Genomic DNA, 24722 nt, shown 5'->3' with positions numbered 1-24722 from the left:
TGGAAGAGGGGGAGGGGTGGAGGGGGAGTGAGTGAAGTTGGAGTGGAGGAGGGGGAGTGAGTAAGGTTGGGGTGGAGGAGGGGGAGTGAGTGAAGCTGGGGCGGAGTCCTCAAAACTTAAAGACTACACCACAACGTGTTAGCACATCCTAACCAATGCAAAGAACCGCAATATTGTTTACATTTTTTTTTTTTTTACCTGCTTCCTCTCACCTCTCTGTTTGTGCCTGTGTTGTAACGCCTGTTTTTAACGCCTATGCCACTTGTGTCGAAGCCACTTAGTGAGCAAGCCACAGACTGAGCAAGCTCAGTACTGAGTCCTGAAGCTGACCAAATACCTCCTGTTACAGCTAATCCCTCCCCCTAGCTAATTACCTGCCTGTTGCAAGCACACTAGAGGAAAAAAAATGTACTTTTAAAAACTTTTAAAACTAACACTTGCGGCTAGATATCTGATGAACTGCAATGCACAAGCCCACCAGATATCAAAGCAGCAAAACACAAATTTACAAACAACAGCAATATAATATAATCAGAGCTCACAATTCCCAGCAGTGAAGTGAAACAGCCCATCATTATGCCTAATGATGTTGATCCAGGGATTTTATCTGATTGCCATCTGGAGTCAGGAAGGAATTTTTCCCATTTGGGGCTAATTGGACCATGCCTGGTGGGGTTTTTTTCGCCTTCCTCTGGATCAACAGGGGTATGTGGGGGACGGGCTGGAGTTGTACTTTGTACTGGTTGAACTCGATGGACGTATGTCTTTTTTTCAGCCAAAATAACTATGTAACTATGATACGTTGTATAGTACTTGTATAGCACTGATGTGTTTTTTCAGCAATTTATTAATGACATTGGAGCACTGGGTACTAACTTGGAGTTGAGCATTTGTAAAGTGGACCTGAACTCATGCACAGCACACAATAAAACATTTTCTTTCCACATATAAATGCTGTAGAACTCCACTGCTCTGAGGTGTGTGTTTGTGCGTGCGTGCGTTGGTTTAGCTATATTAGAGTGGAATTAGCCTTATTAGCTGTGAATGAGAGAGCCTCTTGTTTTTAGGAAAACTGTAAATTGGGATGAAGAAATGCTTCTCTGCTAAAGGTTGTCATGTTGTTCCTGATCATTTAAAACAGATATGAAGTTCTGAGTTTAGACCCACTTTAATTTGTTACTTTCAGAGTTGTGGTCTCTCAGCAACTATTTGCTCACTTGTAATTTTTCTTGCAGAGCCAAGGTGAAAGGCTTCTCTCCAAAGAGGCACCTGAGGAACTGAAGCAGCAGCCCTTGGCACTGGGTTACTATGTTTCTACAGCCAAAGCTGAAAACCTGCCGGAGTGGTTCTGGTCATCGTGCCCGCATGCTCAAAACCAGTGCCCCCTGTTTTTAAAGGTAAAGCCAGTTAAACTAAACACTTTGAATGTGTTTTCATATCTGCATAATCTTTACCTGGGGCTGGTTCAAACGGACGTCCGCCCTGCTTTCGGCGGCGTCTCTGCAGTGTCGCGTTCAGGCTTTCAGCAACTTTCCATGGCTTTCAGTTGTGGTCGCCAGTTTTTGTCTCCACAGGGGGTGTTGGCTGCAGCGGTTAGCCGTCCCAGGACACTACATGTAGCGTCCAGGGTTGCCCCGAACGCCAGGGAAAATCTGGATCGGAACGCCGTGTTCAGGCAAACGCCGGTAAAAGCCCAGTACAAACATTCCCATTCACTTGAATGGGAGCGTTAAACGCCGAGTCCAGAATGGCGGCGGTAAATGCAGGGCAGACGTCCATGTGAACCAGCCCTAACTACTGTACAGCTAGATATTGCTTTTAAGAAAAATCAGTTTGGCCCTTTTTTTTTGTGGGAAAATTTGCTTTATAAACCCAGTGCAGTGTTGGATTGCAGTAACTTCAGTCTCATTAAAGGGATCCTAAAGTCATGGAAAAAAGCCAGTTTAACTTACCTGGGGCTTCTATCAGCCCCCTGCAGCTTCCCACACCGTCACTGAGTGTTCCTTCATTCCCAGGCGCAGTACCGGGTCTCTGCACGGAGATAGGCGAAAATAGCCGATCTCCGTCGGGCCGCTCCACTGCGCAGGTGCAAGTTGCCTGCACAGTAGAGCGGACCCGACTGAGATCGGCTTTTTCTGCCCATCTCCATTAGAAGAGCCGCAACAGCGCCTCCGCTGGAGCCAGAAAAGGTAAATATTGCACAGCACAACAAATTGTCGACTGTGCGTTCCGCGGGCTGCAGCGAGACTGGCGTGGGACACAAGAGGACGGGGGAAGCCTCATTAGGATCCGGAGGCTTCCCCCTCCCGAGGTGAGTACCCCCCAAGGGATGTTTTTTTTTGTTACAGGTTCTCTTTAAAGGGTCATTAGCTCTGCTCCCTTTTATAGTTTACAATACTGAGTGTAGTGTGTAAACTGCAAATATTAGAGAATGATGCCATGTTATAAGAAAAAGCTATATACCTGAAAATAAATCTTTCCTTTGCTACTAATGTTTTATGAAGTATCTACGGTACTACACATACAAATTATTATACTGGAAGTCTTTTTTATGCTTCAGTGTCACTTTAAACACGCTTTTTTCCCCATGACTTTAGGTTACCTTTAAAGACAACTTCCTGTGTCCCAAATAATGAAATCCGCTACTACAAATGAGTTACTCATCTGCTTGCCTGTTAATCTAAAATAATCTGAAAATCGACTGTTAAAAACTGTCTTTTCAAAAAATTAATTACTAACATTGATATAAATACCACATTTGGTGTCTATCGTGTATGGAGCTTTGCAGTCAACCGCTAAAACCTGCTGGATTGCGAAGACTTCAAGACATATAAGGAAAATGGCACTTTTTTGGTTAAGCAGAAATTATCCAAATTGGGTGTATTATCCAGTTCTAGAATTGTGCCTGCTCATCCCTAGTGATGGACACTGGCATGTGCTATCATGCATGCTTTGCTCATTAATAGCCGAGGATGTAGATGTACATCCCCAAGGTCTAAAGCACACCTGAAGTAAGATAAATATGGAAGCTGACATATTTATTCCCTTTTAAACTATGGAAATTCTCTGGCTGTCCAGCTGCTCATCTGCCTGTAATATTTTTAGCCATATACCCTGAACACGCATGCAGATCAGATGTTTCTGTCTAAAGTCTGACAGGATTAGTCACACACTTGTTTCTAGTGTGTGATTTAGGTACTGTTGCAGCCAAACAGATCAGTGGGACTGCCAGGCAACTGGTGTTGTTTAAAAGGAAACAAATATGGCAGCCACAATGTGCTTCTCGCTTCAGGTATATTTTAAGGCATGCATTCTACAGTAGGCCAATGTGGACATTTGTAATGACAGAGGCCCTGAGCGCATTGTTGCTCCCCCGCTGGAAGTTAGGTGCTGCATCATCGCCCCTCCTTTCCTCCCTCTAAAAACAGTGTGCGTCACTCTGCTACAGCAAAGCAAGCGGTCTGTACAGCACTCCGACCCCAAAATATTGCCGCAACGATCCAGCTCTGATCGATCCCTTCGGGCGACAATCAGTGCATGTTCATGCCCATATAGATGAGGTTTTAAAGGACATTTAGTTATATAGTTGTGTATAATGTCTAGGCTTTTCTTGTAGTTAGTAACTGCTTGCCTTATTTTACAGGCTTCTTTGCATCATCACATCTCTGTGTCCCAGAGTGATGACCTCATTCCTGCACGCACTTCACAGCGTGTGCCTCATCCTTTGGATTCCAAGTTAACATCAGATGTGCTAAGGTATAATTTTAAAATTATTACTGAAAAGAGTGAGACATACTACTGCAAATTTCAACAATATTCCTTTGCTGTATTACAGTGTAACTATTCATTTAATTTAATAGGTATGTACACACGCACTACCGCCGGCAACGATGGGTCCGCCGGACCCTCCCGCTGGGCGGACATTCAGCCGACAGTAGTGTGTGTACGCGCTGTCGGCGGACTGATAAGGCGGTTTTTGAACGATCCGCTGAGCAACAGCCTTATCAGTCCGCCGACAGCGGACAGAAGTATACAGTTACTTGTTTTAATGTACATTGGTGTTTACGCTGAATGTTTAAAAAGAATCTGTAAGAAAAAAAAGTGCCCCTATAGTGTACTTACCTTGTGAAGGGAAGTCTCAGGATTCTAATTAGGCTTCCTGGTCCTCCTCCGTTCCAGTGCTGTTAGCCACCAAAAATCCACCAACTGTGCTGGGCGCCAGAATCATAGCAATCCTGTGTAAGCCTTGTACAGTAACAGTTTTCATTCAGGCTTAGGCTGTAATTACCGAGCCTGATCGGACATGCCTTACTGCGCAAGCGCACAGTGTCTGCGCCTGTGCAGTAGGGCGGATCTGATCGGGCTCTGCTTTTTCTGCCCGAGCCCAAAGGAAATCCGCTACTGCATGAGGCTCTCACAGGATGGTTATGATCCTGGAGCCCCACACAGGAGTTTTATGATCCTGGAGCCCCACACAGGAGTTTTATGATCCTGGAGCCCCAGTGGATCTTCGGGGGGCTGACCGCATTTGGATAAAAAAAGCTACACATTCCCGAGGTAAGTACCCCATAGGGGCGCTTTTTTTTCCCCTTACAGATCCTTTTTAAAGTGAACCTTTACTGACAACTACAAAAATAAAAGCATTTCACTTGCCTGGGGCTTCTACTAGCCCCATGCTGCCTCCTTCTGCCTACGCCGTCCCGCTGCAACTAAGTTTACTTTTCGGCGACTGGCCAGTCAACTTAGCCATGGCAGGGGATCTGGAGCATCGTTCCAAGATTGCGAGGGGGCATAAGGTGGCTGCAGAGGGTTGGTAGAAGCCCCAGGTAAGTGAAATGCTTTTTTTAGGTCAGTTAAAGTTCACTTTAACGGTCTATAGTAAGCAGTCTCCATTGATTTATGTTGTACTTTCATGTACAAGTAGTCCCTGGTTAACAAACGAGATAGGGACTGTAGGTTCGTTCTTAACCTGAATCTTTTCTTAAGTTGGAACATTGTGTCATATCTGTCCCCTGTACCTCCTCTGTGCCTCCAGTGCCCCCCTCTGTGTCACCTCTGCCCTTTGTACCTGTTTATACAAGTTTAGAAGCCATTTTTTCTTTTATTTTTTTAAAATCGATTTTCTTAAAAACTACAAGTCCGATTTGAAAATTTTTTGGGACTTATTCCCATGGAAACACAGAATCCATGCCGTTCGTATCGGCGGGTGGTTCATAAGTCGAACGTTCGTAAGTCGGGGACTACGTGTAGCTATTTCGATACAAACATTTCACAAGATAGTAACAATATAGCATCTAGTCATAATGAGAATTCTGAATTTGCTGCTTGATAGAATGCTGATTGAAGTAAACATGTCTTCACCACACTGTACTTTTCCCTTAGTAAATTGTCATCAGTGTTTTGTCAATTAGTATTTATATTACATTTAAAACTTAAATAATGAAAATGCAGTGTGACTAACACATTGTGTCCTTTTCTTAGATTTGTGCTTGAGCAGTATAATGCCCTATCGTGGTTGACCTGTAATCCGGCTACTCAGGACCGAACGTCATGCCTACCTGTTCACTTTACGGTGCTGATACAGATGTACAACATGGTCATGGACATTCTCTGAGCAATCATCCTGCCTTCACACAAGGTTATCTGAAGATCTGTGGCCAGCCTCTGGAAGACCTACGATCGCTGTGCTCAGTGCCTGCTGTAGGACCTGTTGGAACGTCCCATCAATGAAATACTCCATACAGGACAAGAAATGCACCTGGAACTCTTGTTTCTCTGCGACAAGCAATATACACTAACAGACTATAACGGAAAGGCTGTCCCATTGCAGAGCCACATGCTTGGCTACGTTTGTGAGAGTCAAGGTTATGTAGGCCTTCAGCATATCAAGCTTGCTGAGTCTAAGGTAGCCACAAGTGTGTCACCCCAACCTTAAGCAACAGCCACAGCACAGGTGAGAGGGGCATTCATGGAAGGTAGTGCTCGGAAAAACTCGACTGTTGCTCTTAACTGTCAGATCTGAGTGGCTATTTTTCTAACTCTGCTTAGGAAAATGAAGCAAAGGTCTGTTACGGACGAGAGAATACAGTGTTTATAGGCACTAGCTTTAGTAAATGCCTCGGTGGAATAACGAGCAGATAAACAGGATGTATTGATAAACCGGTTACAGCACAGAGCACAAACCAATGCAGTCTGTATCTTATGGTGCACATAAATCGTATAGCACTTTGTACAGCCCATGCAATTATTGTATCAGCTTCTCACAGCTATGCTGCATAATCTAGCTGCAACTTTAAGCATTACTTTAAAGCTGTTCATTCAGTTCTAAATCTTCCTCCAAAATATTATTTGGAAACTGTATGACAGACAGTTCAGGCATTTCTTTTCTCTTTTGTGCCAAACCGTTCTTTACGTTTGTACAAAGCTTACGTCAGTATTGTTTCCACCATACAGTATAATTTTTATTGTAAATATAACTAAAGCCACACACGCCATAGCACTGTCAGAGAGGAGAGCTAATGTGAGGCTTGTGGGTTTTCTTAATTATTTAATTGGTTTTAGAGTGACTTAGAATAATGGGAATCATTTTTCACTTGAAAAAATGCACCAGTTATTAATACGAACGGCAGCTGTAATAGAGTTCCCTCGTAAGGGCCTGTGAAACCCCTGAACACTAGATTTAGGTTGCTTTTGTCTATTGCAGATTAAAAGCAGACTTCTATTCACACTGCACATCAGAAGTGACAGACTTCTCTGACCGCTTAATCATCTTTATGGACAATCCTGTATCTCTTTTTATGACTGCATATTTATATACGCAAAGCAAAACGGATGCTTTATATTACCCTGTATTTATATTTATTTTGCTTCCCGTGTAAGTTATTATTGCCATACAAACATTTGTCTCAAGACTGACGATTATTTTCCTGAAATGGGAAGTATGTTAGCTTAATACACATTGCAAAAGAGTTGCTTTGGGGATGGTGTGTTTAGTTACTATCGATTGAAAGCTATAGACTTCACTTCAGCAGGATACAGTAAAAAGTCATTTTTAACTATGTTTTTGACTTTTACATAGATGCTGTTGGGTTGGAATGTCCACAGCCTCTAAAAGGGAACATGTCAGGTTAGAATTATCAGAATGGCCACAGCTGGCAGTCTGCAAGGCAATCATGCTTAAATACTTCATGACTGATCTGGACAAACCTGCAAATAGTGCAGTGTAGACATCTGATATACTCTTATTTCCGGCTCACTAACTTATTTTATTAAATGGGGACATGGCTAACATTCCCAGAGCTTGCACCTTTTAAAACAAGTCAACAAAAACACGTCCCATTTTTCAGCACTAAAACGTGCTCTTTGAATTTCTCGGGAACTTAGCACCTGAGAACAATTTTATTTAAAGTGTATGACATTCATACCAAGATACCCAAGTATACATATCAAAATGCAAGTTCTCTGGAACTTAAGAGATGTTACTGTACTGTAAGTGGCAGCAGCTTATTGCAGGGCTTGCAAGCAGAGAAGCTGATACATTGTGGGCTTTCATGTACTCTATACACCATCTTTGTCTTCATGTGACTGAGATCACTGGCAGTCCAATACAAACGCATGAAACCTACAGGCAGCTCTTTTCCCAAATCCGTTTATTCTGTATAGATATTTATATATATATATGTGTATGATTTATTTCACAGTCATCTACTATTTAAAATAATAATGCTGGGGTATTGACTGGGCAGGTTGAAGTGATGAGGTAAAGCAAGATGAAATTGCTATTTTATTTAAACTATGATACATGAGGATGTCACTTGCACAACATCAACTCTGACATCCGTCTAATTTTCCTTGGAAATGTAGTGCTTTTAAATATCAGACAAATTGAGATTTACATACAATTTTCACCAGGTCTGGGAGTAAACTAAAAAAAATCTGATCTGTGACAAAAGCTTAAAAGATAATGTATTTGTATATAGAAATATATATCACTTTTTAAAAAAATTGTAAAAGTTGTACATTTCTCAATGAACCTAATTTTTTAAAGCATTTACCGGCTGTGTTTTTTTCCATTTTATAGATAAAGTATATATAAATATATATATATAAATATATATACACATTTACAAATATCTATAAATAGCCGTAAAAAAAGAAAAAAATGAAAATGGGAAATTTAAACCCTGGCAGAATTGACAAAAAGGAGGAAAAATAAACCCTTTTTTGGAATTCCAAAAGAAATTTTAATCCCGCCTCTGGTACCTCACACTCAGAAAAAAAGAAGACTTTGATAATAAAAGGAAAAAGAAAAACAAGAAATTAAAAGTTAAAGATTCTTCAGTATAAATGTGCTTCATATATTCCTTGTGAACAAAAAGGTCTATACTTTTACACACTTTTTTAGATGAATAAATTATTGATTTATTGATAACAACCTGAGACTTGTTTTTTATGGCTGTTAATGAGTTACATGATTGTTTTTAGGGTTCTAGATTATATCCTGACACTATGGGCTTGATTCACAAAGCAGTGCTAAGTTTTAGCACACTTGTGAAAAACCCCACAGTTTGGGCGTGATAATTAACACTCGCGCGCAAAGTCCCGTGCGCGCACAGCGTGGTGAGCGCGAAACGTTGCATCGCGGTGCAACTTTAACGATGCACCTGATGCCCCTATAAGGTTGCATGGGGTGCGACTTTAACGTCGCATCATGAGCCATTTAACTCACACCCCATGCGACCTTATAAGGGCATCGGGTGCGCCGTTAAAGACGCACCGCGCTGCGACGTTTTGCACGCACAGCGCCTTGCGCGCGCAAAGTTTCGTGTGGGACTTTGCGCGCGATCAGGTGTACACAGCGGTGCTAACCCAGTTAGTGCTATAGTTATCACGCCTAAAAGTTTTTAGGCGTGCTAACTGGGTTAGCACCGCTTTGTGAATCAAGCCCTATGTGCGGTTACCCAAAATGAGAAATACATTACAGACTATGACTACAGGTCATGAGGCTCCATAGCATTATTTTGTTGGTGTCTAGCCCTTATCAGACTTGGGGAATGATTTCTGCTTTCCCCCCCATGGATTTGAGCAGATGCAGCAGTGTAAGTACAAGGTAGTACATGGATACATAAACCTATAGGTTCCCCATGACAGATTAACCAATACAGTACCTGAACCAATACATTACCTGAAGGTAATGTGTGTAGTGTCTCCTGACTACATGGTTCAGAGCTTCTATGTGACTTCTGTATCTGGGCACACACTGTGTGTCTAACGAAAATTATTTTTCTTGCGCTGTGCTCATCCCACACCCATTTTCCTAGTCCTTGCACTATGCTCATCCTGCACCTCCTTTTTCTAGTCCTCACACTGTGCTAATACTTCATCCTGTTTTTCTAGTCCTCACTCTGTGGTTTTCCTTCACCCCGTTCTTCTAGTTCTCACTTTGTTCACATCTCGCACTGCCTTTCCAAATCCTTACACTGTGTTGCTTGGAGTATAATGGAAAAGGTATAGGCAGTTTGTGTACTGTCTGACATTTAGAGGCATTCGAATGACAAGATTGGGTAGGTAGATTTATAAATGTTGTGACAGTTTAGGCATTTCATATGTACTCTTCGTGTTTAGTGGTCTGCTTTCAGCCAGGTCTTCCTCTGCACTTATATACAAAAGGGAATTAATCAATTTGGCCTCTGGGCCCTGCATAAAAGTACTGGATGACAACTCAGAGCCCTGCATAAAAGTACTGGATGTGTCAGTCTGTACAACTTCTCCGTGAGGCCTACCAGGGCTGTGGAGTCAGTTGGAGCAATTTTGGGTACCTGGAGTCAGAGTTGGAGTCAGTGGTTTCATAAACTGAGTCGGAGTCACAATTGGACTCAGATGATTTTTGTACAGACTCCACAGCCATGAGGCCTACTGCTAGTAAACAAATGTGGCAGCTGCTCTTCCCCCATGAAGGCAGTCCTTTTATGCGGTTGTAGGTGGGACTTTTGATGCCACGGACATATAGAAAAATATGCTCTGCATCTGCATTTATCACAGACCGAATTACTGTATCATCTGCACAGACCATCTTTCCAGTGAACTTTAGAAGACTCAATATGACAATGCAGTAGAGGTACACTGGCTACAAACAAGATGACAAGATCCTTCAAGCAACATAGAATAGACTTCCTGGCTGCTATACTTGAAACTTCTAGCAACAAACAGAAAAAAGTAGATCAACATCTGGTTCCAAGGTAGAAGCCTGAATGCTTCTGTCAACTTAAAGAACTAAAATATTACAACCACCGTACGATTTGAATTACTTTTACGGTATACATTTGACTCACTTGGGCCATGGTGCTGTCCAAGAAGCTCCTGCGCCCACAGGCAGAGCTTTGAGAATGGGAAGTTTGCTGTCCCCACTTGCATATCCGCCTTACTCCAGCCCTCTTAGTGTCTCTTTGCTCATTACCAGTTCCTGTGGCTGGTATAGCTCGTGGAGTGCAGCCTCACAGTATTCTTTACCCTTATCTTAGAGCCAAACATTGTCAGCACCTTGGAAAATGTCTGCTCTTCACCAGTTGAGGCAGACAACTGTATCAGATAATGAACAGTACTGTTCTCTCTGTAGCTTGCACATGATAGATCTCACATTAGCACAATGAACCAAGTATGGATGAATGGTTCAGTAAGGTACAATAACCAGCACTAATTTGTGCATTGATTATAGCATCTATACTGAACTTTATAGCATGCTGTATTTGGATTACACCCATTTTAAGGCTCCTGGAAATAATTAAAATGTCTTTATTGAACGATTACAATTTCCCTTATTTTCTTAGGGAGGAAGTCATATACCCATCAGCCATACTATATGCCATTGCCTTTACATATGATAAACATGTTTTCTTCAGGTGTCCTCCAGGACGGCCGATAGATTGAGAGTACACCGATCCCTCCCACCAAGGAAACACAGACCTTTAGTTATTTACATAGTAATTAGCCACCCTATATCCCAGCACACCCTGTATCCCATTCTCAGTTTTCACTGTGTTTTCTAGCTGCTAGGACACAGACCTGTTGGCATTTTAGGGATTGGAGCTCCTTGTGCTGGAGACGTTAAGGGCTCCCTTTCCTGGGTGTAGGGCAGAGGGCCAGTGGTTTGGTAGTCCTGGCATTGTCTTGCGGGGCGGACACGTGGGTGAGTGTAAAACTTACTGTGTGTCTAGACGTGAAGGGCGGCTGGGGCTTTCCCGATCATCCTGGACCATGCGGCTCTCTGTTGGTGGGGAAGCGTCCGGATGTTGCGCATGCGGATGTTTCAACGCGCATAGTGGTGCGAAAACATCATAAGGGGACGGCTTTCCCACTGACCCCGGTTTCCCCGCACTTCTCGATAGCTGGGAGACGCTCGGCAGGGCCGGACAAACCAGGGCATAGAGCGTCTAGCCTCGGGGGCTTTCCCGCCCGCTGGCGCTCCACAACAAGGAAACTGGTAAAGAGCCAGTAACAAAGATGGAGGCGGTGGGTCAGCCAGAGGCGGAGCTGATCAGGGGCGGGCTATTTAAGAGCCTGCCACTAGTGAGAAGAGGCTCTACCGCAACAGTTCAGGTATATGTCCTTTACAAGCCAGATGCAGGTAACACTGTGCTTGTATTAAGGGCTCTAGATTAATTGGCATTTATGTCTGTTTTATTCAGGACAAAACAGCGGATAAATCTACATCCCTAAAGCTTAAAAATATGTCTAGGAGATGTAATGGATGTACAACCAAGTTAGCCAGCACTCGGGAGAAAGTTTTATGTCAAAAATGTTTAGAAGACTGTGCAGGTGGTTCTAGCAATGACTCTTCTAAAACGATTAGTGACTTTTTAGACTCGTTTAGGACAGAAATACAGTCTACCTTTCAAGTTTTAAGAGAAGTTATGACTGACAAACAGACTTCTGCACAATCCTTTGCTACCAATTCAAGCAGTCAGGTGAATAACTTGACTGTTATTGAGGAAGAGGAGATTGCATCAGTTTCTTCTAGGGGTGAAGACTATGATCTAGCTTCTACCCAGGAGACTGATCAGATCTCTAAGGTGACTCTCTTTCTGTTCACTGCAGAATAGACAATGGATCTGTTAAAAGCAATTTATGATAGTGAGCAGATACCTAAGAAAGTACAGGAGAGTTCTGTTCAGGATTAGATTTATAAAGGGTTGGAAGCCACTACTTCTAGAACCTTTCCTGTTCATAAGGCTCTTAACCAGATTATTGATGAGCAATGGAAGGAGCCAGAACGCAGGCGATTTTAAAAGGAGATTTCCCTTTGAAGATTCTGAAATTGACAGATGAAATAAAGTGCTCAAATTAGACGCAGCCTTGTCATAATATTCTAAGGATGCTGATTTGTCCTTAGAAGATACAGGGGGACTCAAGGACCCTCTAGATAAAAGGGTGGAGACAGATGCTAAACACGCTTGGGAAGCAATTTCATTTATATTTAATCCCTCAATCTCTACGGTCTTTATTTCCAGAAATTTCATTTCATGGGTTGATGAGTTGCAGGAATGAATTGCAGTGGGTACTCCACAGGAGCAGTTATTGGAGGCTATTCCATCATTGCCAGGGCCCTGGCTTTTATTGCAGATGCGGCAGTAGAATCTCTTAGGGCGTCTGCTAAATCCACAGCTCTAGTAAACTCTATTTGTAGAGCAATTTGTCTCAGAACCTGGGAAGGGGACATTACGTCAAAGAGTAGGTTGTGCGCAATGCAGTTTGAAGGGAACCTACTATTTGGCAAAGGTTTAGAGACAGTCCTTTCTAGGTCAACTGATAAGAAGCTGAAATTTCCAGATAAAAGGAAAAAAAACTTCAAGCTAGAAAATTCTTTCGAGGGAGAGGGTTCACTCAGTCTAGAGGCAGAGGCCAGGAACCCAGTCGTAGGGGGTCATTCCTCAGGGGTCGAGGCAGAGGTAGCAGTGTTGCCACGGAGTCTGCAACTCCTGGAAATAAAGAAACCAAATTAGGCGGAGAGCAAGGTGGGTGGAAGGCTGACTTAGTTTCTTCCAATGGGGAAAAAAATTTCCCAGAGCCCTTTCATTCTAAACATCATCGAATCGGGCTACAAGTTGGAGTTCAAGAAACTTCCACCTACCAAGTTCTATCTAACAAGACCTCCATCAGATTCAGCAAAAGCTATTGCTCTGAGAGAGGCCGTTACTTCTTTACTAGATCAGAATTTTATTTGGTTGGTTCCGCTTCTAGAAAGAGGGAGAGTATTTTACTCCCACATTTGTTGATCTGAAGCCCTCGGGAAAATTTCGGTTGATAATAAATTTGTCAATTGAATCTTTTTTTAAAGGAAAAGAAGTTCAAGATGGCGAGTATTTACTCGGTGAGAAATCTATTGTTTCCTCTGGCCTGGATGGCAACAATAGATCTGCAAGACGCATACCTGCACGTTCCCATTCACCGGGAACATCAAAAGTTTTTGAGGTTCGCCCTAATATTCGGCAATGTAGTATACCAGTTTCAGTTTCAGGTTCTACCATTTGGCCTGGCGGCATCCCAGCGCATTTTCACAAAGATAGTAGCAGAAGTAACGGCCTGTCTCCAGCTCAGAAATATAAAAGTTGTCCCTTATCTGGACTACTTTCTAATCTTCGCTTCTTCAGTTCAAGATTTAGAGAAGGATCTAAAGTCTTGCATTCTGTTAGAAAGTCTGGAGTGGAGGATCAGCTGGGAGAAGTCCAGCCTGGTACCTTCACAAAGAAAAGTTTTTTTCTAGGTTACGTTTTGGATTCGGTAAACTGAACTATTTTACCAACAGACAAAATCAAAAAGTTGGTAGGAAAAATTTTGCAGGCATTGAGCCAGTCAGAGGTATCACTGAGAGAAATGATGTCTCTGCTGGGCTCAATGTCGTCCACCATTCTGGCGGTGGAGTGGGCCCAGTCCCAGTTTAGACTGTTACAGCAGTGGTTCCTTCAGAACAGGGGGGAGAGACCAGAAGTCTTGGGACCAAAGGCGGGTTCTGAGTCCGGAGGTAAGTCTTTTCTTTAGTGGTTAGACAGGAAAAATTAGTCCTAGGGTCGCCTGTGGTCACAGGAACAAGTAATCCGTGTCACCACGGACGCAAGTGCCTAGGGATGGGGCGCTCAATTAGGAACAGTACAGATTCAGGGAAAGTGGCCAGAATCAATAGCAACAAAATAATCAAATTTCAGAGAGCTGTCGGCGGTAATGGAGGCATTACAAAGACTAGAAGAGCAAATAACAAATCAGCATGTGAACATTCTTTCAGACAACATGGTGACTGTTGCCTACATAAACAGGCAGGGAGGCACAAGAGTTCCAGAGCTTCTTTTTCTAACTTTAAAAAAAATGAGTTGGGCAGAAACCCATCTGAAATCTCTGTCTGCAACACATATAAAGGGTGCCCTGAACAGAGTAACGGACAGACTCGGCAGAGATCCGGTTCTGGAAGCAGAGTGGTAACTAAACCAGGAAATCTTCCGACAACTTTTTCCCTGTCTGGACCTATTTGCGTTTCCAGGAAACGAGAAGGTTCCAAACTTCTGCTCGCTTCACATATCTTCTCCACCTCACAGACTAGACGCTTTACAAGTTCCTTGGGGTGAGGGTCTAGTATACGCATTTCCACCTTTCAATCTGTTAACAAAGGTAGTCAGGAAGATTCAGACAGAGAGGGCCACAGTAATCTTGATAACTCCATGGTGGCCAAAACGGGCATGGTTCCCTATAGTCAAATCCCTTCCGTTGCAGGAGCCGTGTCCGTTACCACTGAGAAAAGATGTACTGACACAGAAAGGAGTAGGTCATCCGGATCCACAGGTGTTAAACTTAACAGCCTGGATCCTGAAAAGCAACTTCTGATCAATAAGGGGTTTTCGGAGAGAGTGGTCAATACTCTCTTAAAAAGCAGGAAAGAGGTGACTAAAAAATTTACAGTAAAGTTTGGCAAACATTTTTCAGGGCGGAAGATTAGAAAGGGAGTTCCTAGCAAGAATAATTCTCTACCAGTAATACTGGATTTTTTACAGGATGGTATAGACATGCAATTGGCAGTCAGCACCATCAAAGTTCAGGTGGCAGCCTTATCGTTTTTCCTAGATAGCTTGCTAGAGAACTGTACATTAATGCATTTATTGAGGCCGTATCCAAGGCTAGGCCAGTACTGAAAAAGACCTTTCCTCCCTGGGATCTATCACTGGTTCTTCAGGAACTTTCTAAAGAACCCTTTGAACCTCTCAACAAGGTACCGATAAAATTCCTGACTTGGAAGGTAGCTTTCCTGCTAGCTATCACCACTGCCAGAAGGGTAGGGGATCTGCAGTCTATCTCTATAAAGGACCCGTATATGTCTATACTTCCACAAAATTATTTTCAGACCGGACCCGACTTATATTCCTAAAATTAATACACGCTTTCATAGAAGTCAGGACATAATTGTGCCTTGCTTTTGTGAAAATCCTAAGTCAGATACAGAGCAAGCCTTCCATTTACTTGACGGGAGGAGAGCTATTTTGATTTCCTTGCAAAGGACTAGACTGGAGAAAGTCGAATCATTAACTTTTATTTATGGGGCAAGGAAAAGGTTCTCAGGCAACCAAAGGCACCATTTCAAGGTGGACAAGGCAGGTTATTACACAATGTTATCACTCAGCTGATAAAGAGTTAACTTTAGACGTGAGAGCACATTCCACTAGGTCCCTGTCCACGTCATGGGCAGAAAGAGCGAGGGCATCAATTGAGTAAATATGTAGAACGGCAACGTGGTCAAGCACTACCGGATTGATCTCCTTTCAAATCAGGATTTTTCATTTGGAAGGAAGGTGCTACAAGCCGTTGTCTTCCCCCCTCCCCCCCCACCCCACCCCCCGAAAGTGAGTAAATACATTTACTGGTTCTCTGTGGTCTCTCAATCTATCAGCCATCCTGGAGGACGTCTGGAGAAAATCCCCTTTAGGCTTACCGTTAATTGGGATTTCTAGAAGTCCTCCAGGACGGCCTCGCCTATACCCTCCCTTGATTTTTTGAGGGGGAGTTGGTAAATTAAATAAATTTACTCTTGTCAGAAGTAAGGTATGGTTGGGCGCACCGGAGGGTACTCTGTGATAAACTGAGGATGGGATACAGGGTGCGCTGGGATATAGGGTGGCTAATTACTATGAAGATATCTAAAGGTCTGTGTTTCCTTGGTGGGAGGGATCGGTGTACTCTCAATCTATCGGCCGTCCTGGAGGACTCCTAAAAATCCCAATTACCGGTAAGCCTAAAGGGGATTTTATAGTGGGCTCTGAGAAATAATTCCTCCATGGGGTTTTGTTCTTCATGTTTAAAGCGAATCCGAGATGAAAAAGTAACTATATCAAGTAACTTGTCTATATATCTTATCTAAAGTTTAGATAGTTTACACAGCAAATCTAGCTGCAAACAGCTTTAATAGAAAATTATTTCTTCCTGTGATACAATGACAGCAGCCATGTTGTTTGTAAACATTACACAGAGGCAGTCTCATCTGTATCTTGAGCACTCAGCCTGTGAAAAAAACCTACTCCTCCCCTCTGCCTCTGAAATCAATGGCTAGTAACACCTTCTCCTCCTCCTGCCCAGACTGAGCTCCCATGAGCCCTTGCTACTGCCAAGGCTCTCTGAAAACCTGTGGGCGTGGTTTATTTAGTTTATAGGGAATTAGAGTATTAAAACAAAAACAAAAAACTAATTGGCTTGAAGAATGCCCTATAAACATTAGGAAAGGAACCAGGGCCGGGCCGAGGCATAGGCTGGAGAGGCTCCAGCCTCAGGGCGCAGTGTAGGAGGGGGCACAGAATTCATTCAGCTGACATTCCTAATTGTGTTTGAAGCAGAAAGAAATAAGAAAAGGGGATACATGGCAGTGACTGCAAGCCAGATAACTAGATATTAAGGTGTTGGGGAGGTTGTGGGCCCTGTGGCGCCTCTTAGTCTAATAGCAATCAGTGTGTGACGGCTGGGGTGGGAGGGATGGAGGGGCGCACTTTGCTGTCTCAGCCTTGGGTGCTGGAGGACCTTGTCCCTGCTCTGAAAGGAACACAATTATGCAATGAGTAAAAGTTCACCTCGGATCCACTTTAAGGTTTTCACCTTCTAAAAAAATTGTTGAAATAAGTCAAACAATTTACTCTTGCACATTTTTTTCCATTGCTACCCTTCCTACAGGTCTCTAACAATATTAGGAATGCTATCTGCCCTGTTTTCAGTAAGACAAGAGTTAATTGGACTTGTGATGTAGGATAATGCTTTGCTTAGCATGCAGTATTCTGGCAAATTTCATTTTATTACGTTTATTTAAAGTATTTACTTTGCAAATTACATGGGTAGTATCATATTGCTTACCAAGATTTGTGCTGTGAAGTGAGAAACTGGTTTTCTAAACACCTCAAGGGCTTTGTAGGCATTTGGTTATAATACCATGTAATATCAGGGAAATCTGCTGTACAATGAATGTATTTGGTTTTTTGCACTTTGAATCTGTTGTGGTCGTCAGTGCTCAGATGTTGCTTGGTCTATTTGCTTGGTTGCTTGGTCTATTTTCCAGATTTATTGTGGATTTGCCATATCTCTGGTGACAGCTTTGTCATGATTGTCAACATTCTATGGGACCATCATGGTTCACTTTCTAGGAGAGGAGTACACTACAATAGATTTGATCATGCAGATGTGCTAGGGGTGATAAAGTGAAACTGTGCATTGAATAAAAGACAAAAGCCCAGATGGTGTAGTAAGTTAGTATAGGTTAGAATATAGGTGCTTTGAGAATAATACACACAAAATAAGGTTGCTAGTCAGGGCAACCAACCAAAAAGGCAGGTGGAAAAAAACAGCCACTCTCCACTTGGTAACCAGGTCTCTCTCTGTGGGCTTGCTCTCTTGGGAAAAGGGAAATCAATAACTGTCCTCCAATGGAGGTTGAGGATGCAACGGGGGAAAAAAGACACCCAGAAATGATAAAATATATTAACAAGCAGTTGTGATAAAAAAGGATGTGGCTTGCCTCAAGGATAACACAATTGTAGTGTATAAACAGGATTTTTTTTATTTTCAGAACTTTTATAGTTTTTAATATATTTTATCATTTATCAATGAATACATATATGCAACTCTTTGGGCCATCGATCTGCTGCTGATTAGATTTTCCATCTTGTCAGATGAAAATCGGACGCAAATCGTTCGGCTGATTGTATACAAACGATTTGCGATCGATCACTGAAATCGACCAGTGTATGGGCCCCTTTAGAGATCAAATTACATTTGTGATTACTTACAGATGAAGGGGAATTAGACAGGTTCTTCTCTCTAAAAACACATGGTGCATTTCGCTCAGTTTTCTCTTTGTCCTGTGCAAGAATTCAGGCCCACTTTAAATGTCACTAAAGCATTAAATATAGAAGAATGGCAACTCCTTTGGAGTGTCCTCGGCAAATTTGAATTCAACCCTAAATACAGTTAGGTCCATAAATATTTGGACAGAGACCACTTTTTTCTAATTTTAGATTTGTATATTGCCACAATGGATTTTAAATGAAACAACTTAGATGCAGTTGAAGTGCATACTTTCAGTTTTAAGCCAGTGGTGTGAACAAAACCATTGTATAAAAATGTGAAGCAACTAGCATTTTTAAGACAATCCCATAATTTCAGGGGATCAAATATAACTGGACACATTATATAACTGGAAACAAAATGTTAATTTCTAATACAGGTAGTCCCCGGTTAACGAACGAGATAGGGACTGTAGGTTCGTTCTTAACCTGGATCTGTTCTTAAGTCGGAACATTGTGCCATCTCTGTCATATTGTACCTCCTCTGTGCCACCAGTGTCCCCCTCTGTGTCACGTCTGCCCTTTGTACCTGTTTATACAAGTTTAAAAGTCATTTGTTCTTAGATTTTTTAAAAAATTGATTTTCTCAAAGCTAAAAAATGTTTTGACTTGTTCCCATGGAAACACAGAATCCATGCCGTTCGTATCGGCGGGGCGTTTGTAAGTCAGGCGTTTGTAAGTCGGGAACTGCCTGTACTTGGTTGAAAACCCTTTGCTGGCAATGACAGCCTGACAATGACAGCCTGAAGCCTTGAATTCTTGAACATCACCAGATTCTGGGATTCCTTCTTTTTTAATGCTCTGCGAGACTTTTACAGCAATGGCTTTCAGTTGTTGTTTGTTTGTGGGCCTTTATGTCTGATGTTTAGTCTTCAACAAGTGAAATGCATGCTCAATTGGTTTAACCACTTAAGCCCAACTGGACGAGATTTCTCGTCCAGTTGGGCTGCGCGCACTCCCGCGGGCCCCCCCGTGCGCGCCCCCGCTGCTGGCCGCTAGCCCACCGATCAGTTAAAGGGATTATAAATCCCTTTCGCTGATCGGACCCCCCCGGAGAAAAGCCGACAGCGTCTCTTCAGACGCTGAGGCTTTTCTGAGCTCTGGTCTCCTTTCTTCTGCCTGGGAGCGAGATCGATCGAACATCCACCACGTCCGGCCATAGACTTGAGCGCAGAGTGGTGGGCAGCATTACACTGGAGGCTCCGGCGGAAGTTGTCACTTGTGGCTACCCGGAACTTCCGCTGGCGGGGAGGCGGACTTCATGCCTCGTGGGAGCGCTGCAAGCATCTATTTTTCCGCATAGATCCTGCGGCATAGTGTGCTGGTTCCGCGTTCCTTCTGCCATCCGCAATAGAGGATACCTCTCAGGGCTGGGACACTATGGTGCATACTGATTCCAACCAGGTAAGGTCTTTTTGTCAGTACTTTTGGGGGCAAAGCTTTTCTTATCTACAGTGGTTTGCAAAAGTATTCAGCTCCCTTGAAGTTTTCCACATTTTGTCATATTACTGCCACAAACCTGAATCAATTTTATTGGAATTCCATGTGAAAGACCAGTACAAAGTGGTGTACATGTCAGAAGTGGAACGAAAATCATACATGATTCCAAACATTTTTTTTTACAAATAAGTGGGGTGTGCATAATTATTCAGCCCCCTTTGGTCTGAGTGCAGTTAGTTGCCCATAGACCTTGCCTGATGAGTGCTAATGACTAGAGTGCACCTGTGTGTAATCTAATGTCAGTACAAATACAGCTGCTATGTGACGGCCTCAGAGGTAGTCTAATAGAATATTGGGAGCAACAACACCATGAAGTCCAAAGAACACACCAGACAGGTCAGGGATAAAGTTATTGAGAAATTTAAAGCAGGCTTGGGCTACAAAAAGATTTCCAAAGCCTTGAACATCCCACGGAGCACTGTTCAAGCGATCATTCAGAAATGGAAGGAGTATGGCACAACTGTAAACCTACCAAGACAAGGCTGTCCACCTAAACTCACAGGCCAAACAAGGAGAGCGCTCATCAGAAATGCAGTCAAGAGGCCCATGGTGACTCTGGACGAGCTGCAGAGATCTACAGCTCAGGTGGGGAAATCTGTCCATAGGACAACTATTAGTCATGCACTGCACAAAGTTGGCCTTTATGGAAGAGTGGCACGATGAAAGCCATTGTTAACAGAAAAGCATAAGAAGTCCCGTTTGCAGTTTGCCACAAGCCATGTGGGGGACACAGCAAACATGTGAAAGATTGTGCTCTGGTCAGATGAGACCAAAAATGGAACTTTTTGCCCAAAATGCAAAATATTATGTGTGGCAGAAAACTAACACTGCACATCACTCTGAACACACCATCCCCACTGTCAAATATGGTGGTGGCAGCATCATGCTCTGGGGGTGCTTCTCTTCAGCAGGGACAGGGAAGCTGGTCAGAGTTGATGGGAAGATGGATGGAGCCAAATACAGCGCAATCTTGGAGGTAAACCTCTTGGAGCCTGCAAAAGACTAGACTGGGGCGGAGGTTCACCTTCCAGCAGGACAACGACCCTAAACATAAAGCCAGGGCAACAATGGAATGGTTTAAAACAAAACATATCCATGTGTTAGAATGGCCCAGTCAAAGTCCAGATCTAAATCCAATCGAGAATCTGTGGCAAGATGTGAAAACTGCTGTTCACAAACGCTGTCCATCTAATCTGACTGAGCTGGAGCTGTTTTGCAAAGAAGAATGGGCAAGGATTTCAGTCTCTAGATGTGCAAAGCTGGTAGAGACATACCCTAAAAGACTGACAGCTGTAATTGCAGCAAAGGGTGGTTCTACAGATTGACTCAGGGGGCCGAATAATTACGCACACCCCACTTTGCAGTTATTCTTTTAAAAAAATGTTTGGAATCATGTATGATTTTCGTTCCACTTCTCACATGTACACCACTTTGTATTGGTCTTTCACATGGAATTCTAATAACATTGATTCATGTTTGTGGCAGTAATGTGACAAAATGTGGAAAACTTCAAGGGGGCCAAATATCTTTGCAAACCACTGTATGTACTTTAACACTTGGGCTTGTTTCTCTGCTTGTGTGTTACAGAACCCCACGCCATTTAAAGCCCTTCTGTGAAAATACTGCACTATATTGGCGCTCCTGGTTATTCCTGGTGGGCTGTGGGTACACCCTTGCACGGTTGCACCCATAGCCTAATAGTTATAGTATGGTGGGATACAGAGTTTTATAATTTAAAGGCAACCTAGGCAGCACCCTGCTATGTCACAGCTATGCCTATCCACATCATTTTCTAGGGCAGCAGTTGATTAATTTATATAAGCTAAATATGTATACATAAAGTTACCAAAGTGATCATGAGAAGAATGTTTGGAAATAGTGTATTTTGCAGACCTGAAACTTGCCGCCACTTGTACCGAAAACAAAAAAATGCAGGTAAATAAAACTGCAATTAAACCAGTTACCTATGGTGCTGAAACTTGTAAGTTGACAGCCAGTGAGGACAATAAATTGTGGATATTTGAGAAAAATAAATGACATATGGCCCTGTATATGAGAGAAGTTACTGGAGGATATGGTACAACCATGAAATCAATGATCTAATAGAGGTATGAAGATATAGTATGGTTTATAAAGTCACAGAGAATCTGTTGGCTACTACTTGTGGAAAGGATGGATGGCTCCAAGGCACCTAAAGCAATATATAAAGAGAAACTGGAAGATGGTGACAGGGATGGCCTAATCACTGGGATGTCGAACTGAGGCCTATCGACATGAGACTCTGGAGAGCTGGTGGGAAACTATTGTTAGTGAAGCCAAGGCTCTCTCCGGGCTGTAGTGCCGGAAGAAGAAAATAAATGCATGACATGTTTAGGGAGCATGGTAAACATTACTTATCCTTTTAGGAAAACACAATGGCCTCGATTCATAACAAGCATTGCGTTAAAAAAAAAAAAAATCTTGTCGGGAAAATACCGCACTCGGTATTCTCCCGGTCTGTGTGCTAATTCATAAAGATTTCCCCAGCTGCCTTTGAAGGTCGGTAAATTACCGCAGCCCATTGAGCGGTAGAGTAGAGCAGTGTGACTATTCTCTCTTTTGCCCTGCACAAATGACTCAGATGACTCGCACAGACTTTCCCTGCCTGCTCAAATGACTCACACAGACGGCTCTCTGGCTCTCTCCACAGATGACTCAAACAGACTTCAGCTCTCTGCACTTTGCATTCATCAGAGGTGTGGTAACTTGTTAATGCCTCACCAGAGAGGTCGGTAACTATCGTCCGGCTTACCGCTTGTTGCAGGCTTTATGAATTGACATTTGCTGACAATTTACTGACGGGCTAGAGGTAACTACAGCCAAGTCGGTAATTTATCTCCCTGGTCGCTAATGTCAGCTTTTCATGCGGTAACAGCCTTTATGAATTGACACATTTCTAAGTGGTCGGGAAAGTCTGCTGTTTTCAGCATTACTGCATGAGGTAATGCTTTATGAATCGAGGCCAATGTCATCTTCGTGGAAGAGTTTAGTACTGAACAATCTGTGCACAGGTTGTCCTTGAAGCCAACATCCTCCTTTGCTGCATCTGTTTTCAATGCAAGTTGTGTAATCTGCCCGCGTGTGAGCTCTGCACATCTATGCAGCTGGTCAACTTGGGTGCAGCCTGTATTTGGAAGCGCTGCCAATATCTCCTGTTGTACAAAAATGTAAGTCTATGGCTAGCTGCATCCATGTGTATCAGTTTGCATTCAAATTATTTAGATTAGGGTTTAGTGCATAGTTTTGCATCTGATTTGTATTCGAGGTGTGTAATTTAAGTCCCTGGGGCAGTGCACATCTCTGTTGGTTTCATTTCAGTTGCAGCCTGATTGAGCACGGCCAATCCTTTCCCTGTTTTAGAAAAATGGTGTAGACCATTTATGGCTAGCAACCTCAGGTTCATACTATGTTTTTAACGGTCAGCTAGTGGTAAGGTTTAGCTAGTGGTTCAGTCTCTTCCAAGAGGGAATGTAATCGTCATGGAAGAGTCTAGTACTGAACAATCTGTGCACAGGCTGTCCATAAAGCCAACGTCCTCCTTTGCTGCATTTGTTTTTTATGCAAGTTGTGTAATCTGCCTGTGTGTAGGCTCTGCACATCTATGCAGCTGGTCAACGCGGGTGCAGCCTGTATTTGGAAAGGGCTGCCAATATCTCCATCTGTGTGTATCAGTTTGCATTCACTGTATTTAGATTAGGATTTCGTGCATAGTTGTGCAACGCTAAAAACTGCTGCAGGTTTTTTTAAATGCACGTTACCATAGACTTAAATGACTTCCGGCAGGAGCGGTGCGGTAGTATAGGTATGGACGTGCGTTAGGGCACTTCCAGCGCAGTGTACCGCAATGTGTGGAGTGTGAACTACCCCATAGACTTCCATTAGGCTGTGGTGGGGTGCGGTCAATTTACTGCCATGTACCGACCCAGTGTGAAAGTGTCCTGAAGGTTATGGTTAACAGTTTGAAATGGAACCTCTGATTAATGCTCTGGTTGGCAACCAATGAAGAGCTTGAGGAGTGATGAGAAGAAAGATGCAGAAGTTGAGCAGCTGAGCTCAGTACAGATTGGCACGGTTCCAGTCAGTTAGTTGGTAGCCCACCAAGTAGTATATTACAAGTCCAAGCAAGATATAAGAGCATGTATTAACGTTTTAGTAGTGTCCTGAGTGAGAAAAGATCAGATGTGAAATGTGTTTTTGAGCTAGAGATGACAAGAGCTGGTTAAAGAGTTAAAGTGAGGAGTCAAACAATACCCCTAAGCATCGTGCTTTGGTAACTGAAGTTATAGGGGTGTTAATAACATTTATTATGTCAGGCAGAGAGGTGGACAAAGACGGTGGAAAAAAAAATATTTGTTCAGTTTTCCTTATGTTAAGTTTTAGGCGGCGAGAGGTCATGAAAGAGGATAGAGCAGACAAGTGATCAGGAGTGATTGTTAGCAGTGGAATCCCAAAAGATTCAGCACTGGGTCCAGTACTCTTCAATTTGCAGTAATTATTAAACTGAACCTGAAGCCAAATAAAAAATAGATATATAGCTCAGAGGATAGACTAGGCATGGGCAAACTTGGCCCGCCAGCTGTTAACGAACTACAAGTCCCACAATGCATTGCAGGAGTCTGACAGCCAAAGTCATGACTCATAGAGGTAAATGCATTGTGGGACTTGTAGTTACGTAACAGCTGGAGGGCCGAGTTTGCCCATGCCTGGGTTAGACTCTGGATAATGCAGAGGCTTCCTGGATCCTCCTGGCACCCACCATTGCAGTACTGGGATTCTCTGAACATATTCGATGAGAGCTTGTAGATTTCTGTTGGCTGTGCTCCTGTC

General features: G+C 43.0%; 1 protein-coding gene across 1 annotated transcript in view; it reads left to right on the top strand.

The window, feature by feature from the left end:
• The window catches only part of MED13L (mediator complex subunit 13L), a 220627-nt gene extending 212193 nt beyond the window's left edge, over positions 1 to 8434 (top strand). The window contains exons 29-31 of the mRNA XM_068239868.1: positions 1236 to 1397; positions 3644 to 3756; positions 5482 to 8434. Coding sequence (XP_068095969.1) covers positions 1236 to 1397; positions 3644 to 3756; positions 5482 to 5614 — 408 coding nt within the window. The 3' untranslated portion in view covers positions 5615 to 8434. The remainder of the gene's footprint in view (positions 1 to 1235; positions 1398 to 3643; positions 3757 to 5481) is intronic.
• The last annotated feature ends 16288 nt before the right edge of the window (positions 8435 to 24722 follow it).

This window comes from Hyperolius riggenbachi, chromosome 1, assembly GCF_040937935.1.
Source record: "Hyperolius riggenbachi isolate aHypRig1 chromosome 1, aHypRig1.pri, whole genome shotgun sequence".
NCBI classification, from domain to species: domain Eukaryota; kingdom Metazoa; phylum Chordata; class Amphibia; order Anura; family Hyperoliidae; genus Hyperolius; species Hyperolius riggenbachi.
The sequence above is the reverse complement of the archived record's forward strand: the minus strand, read 5'-3'. Positions and strand labels throughout refer to the sequence as shown.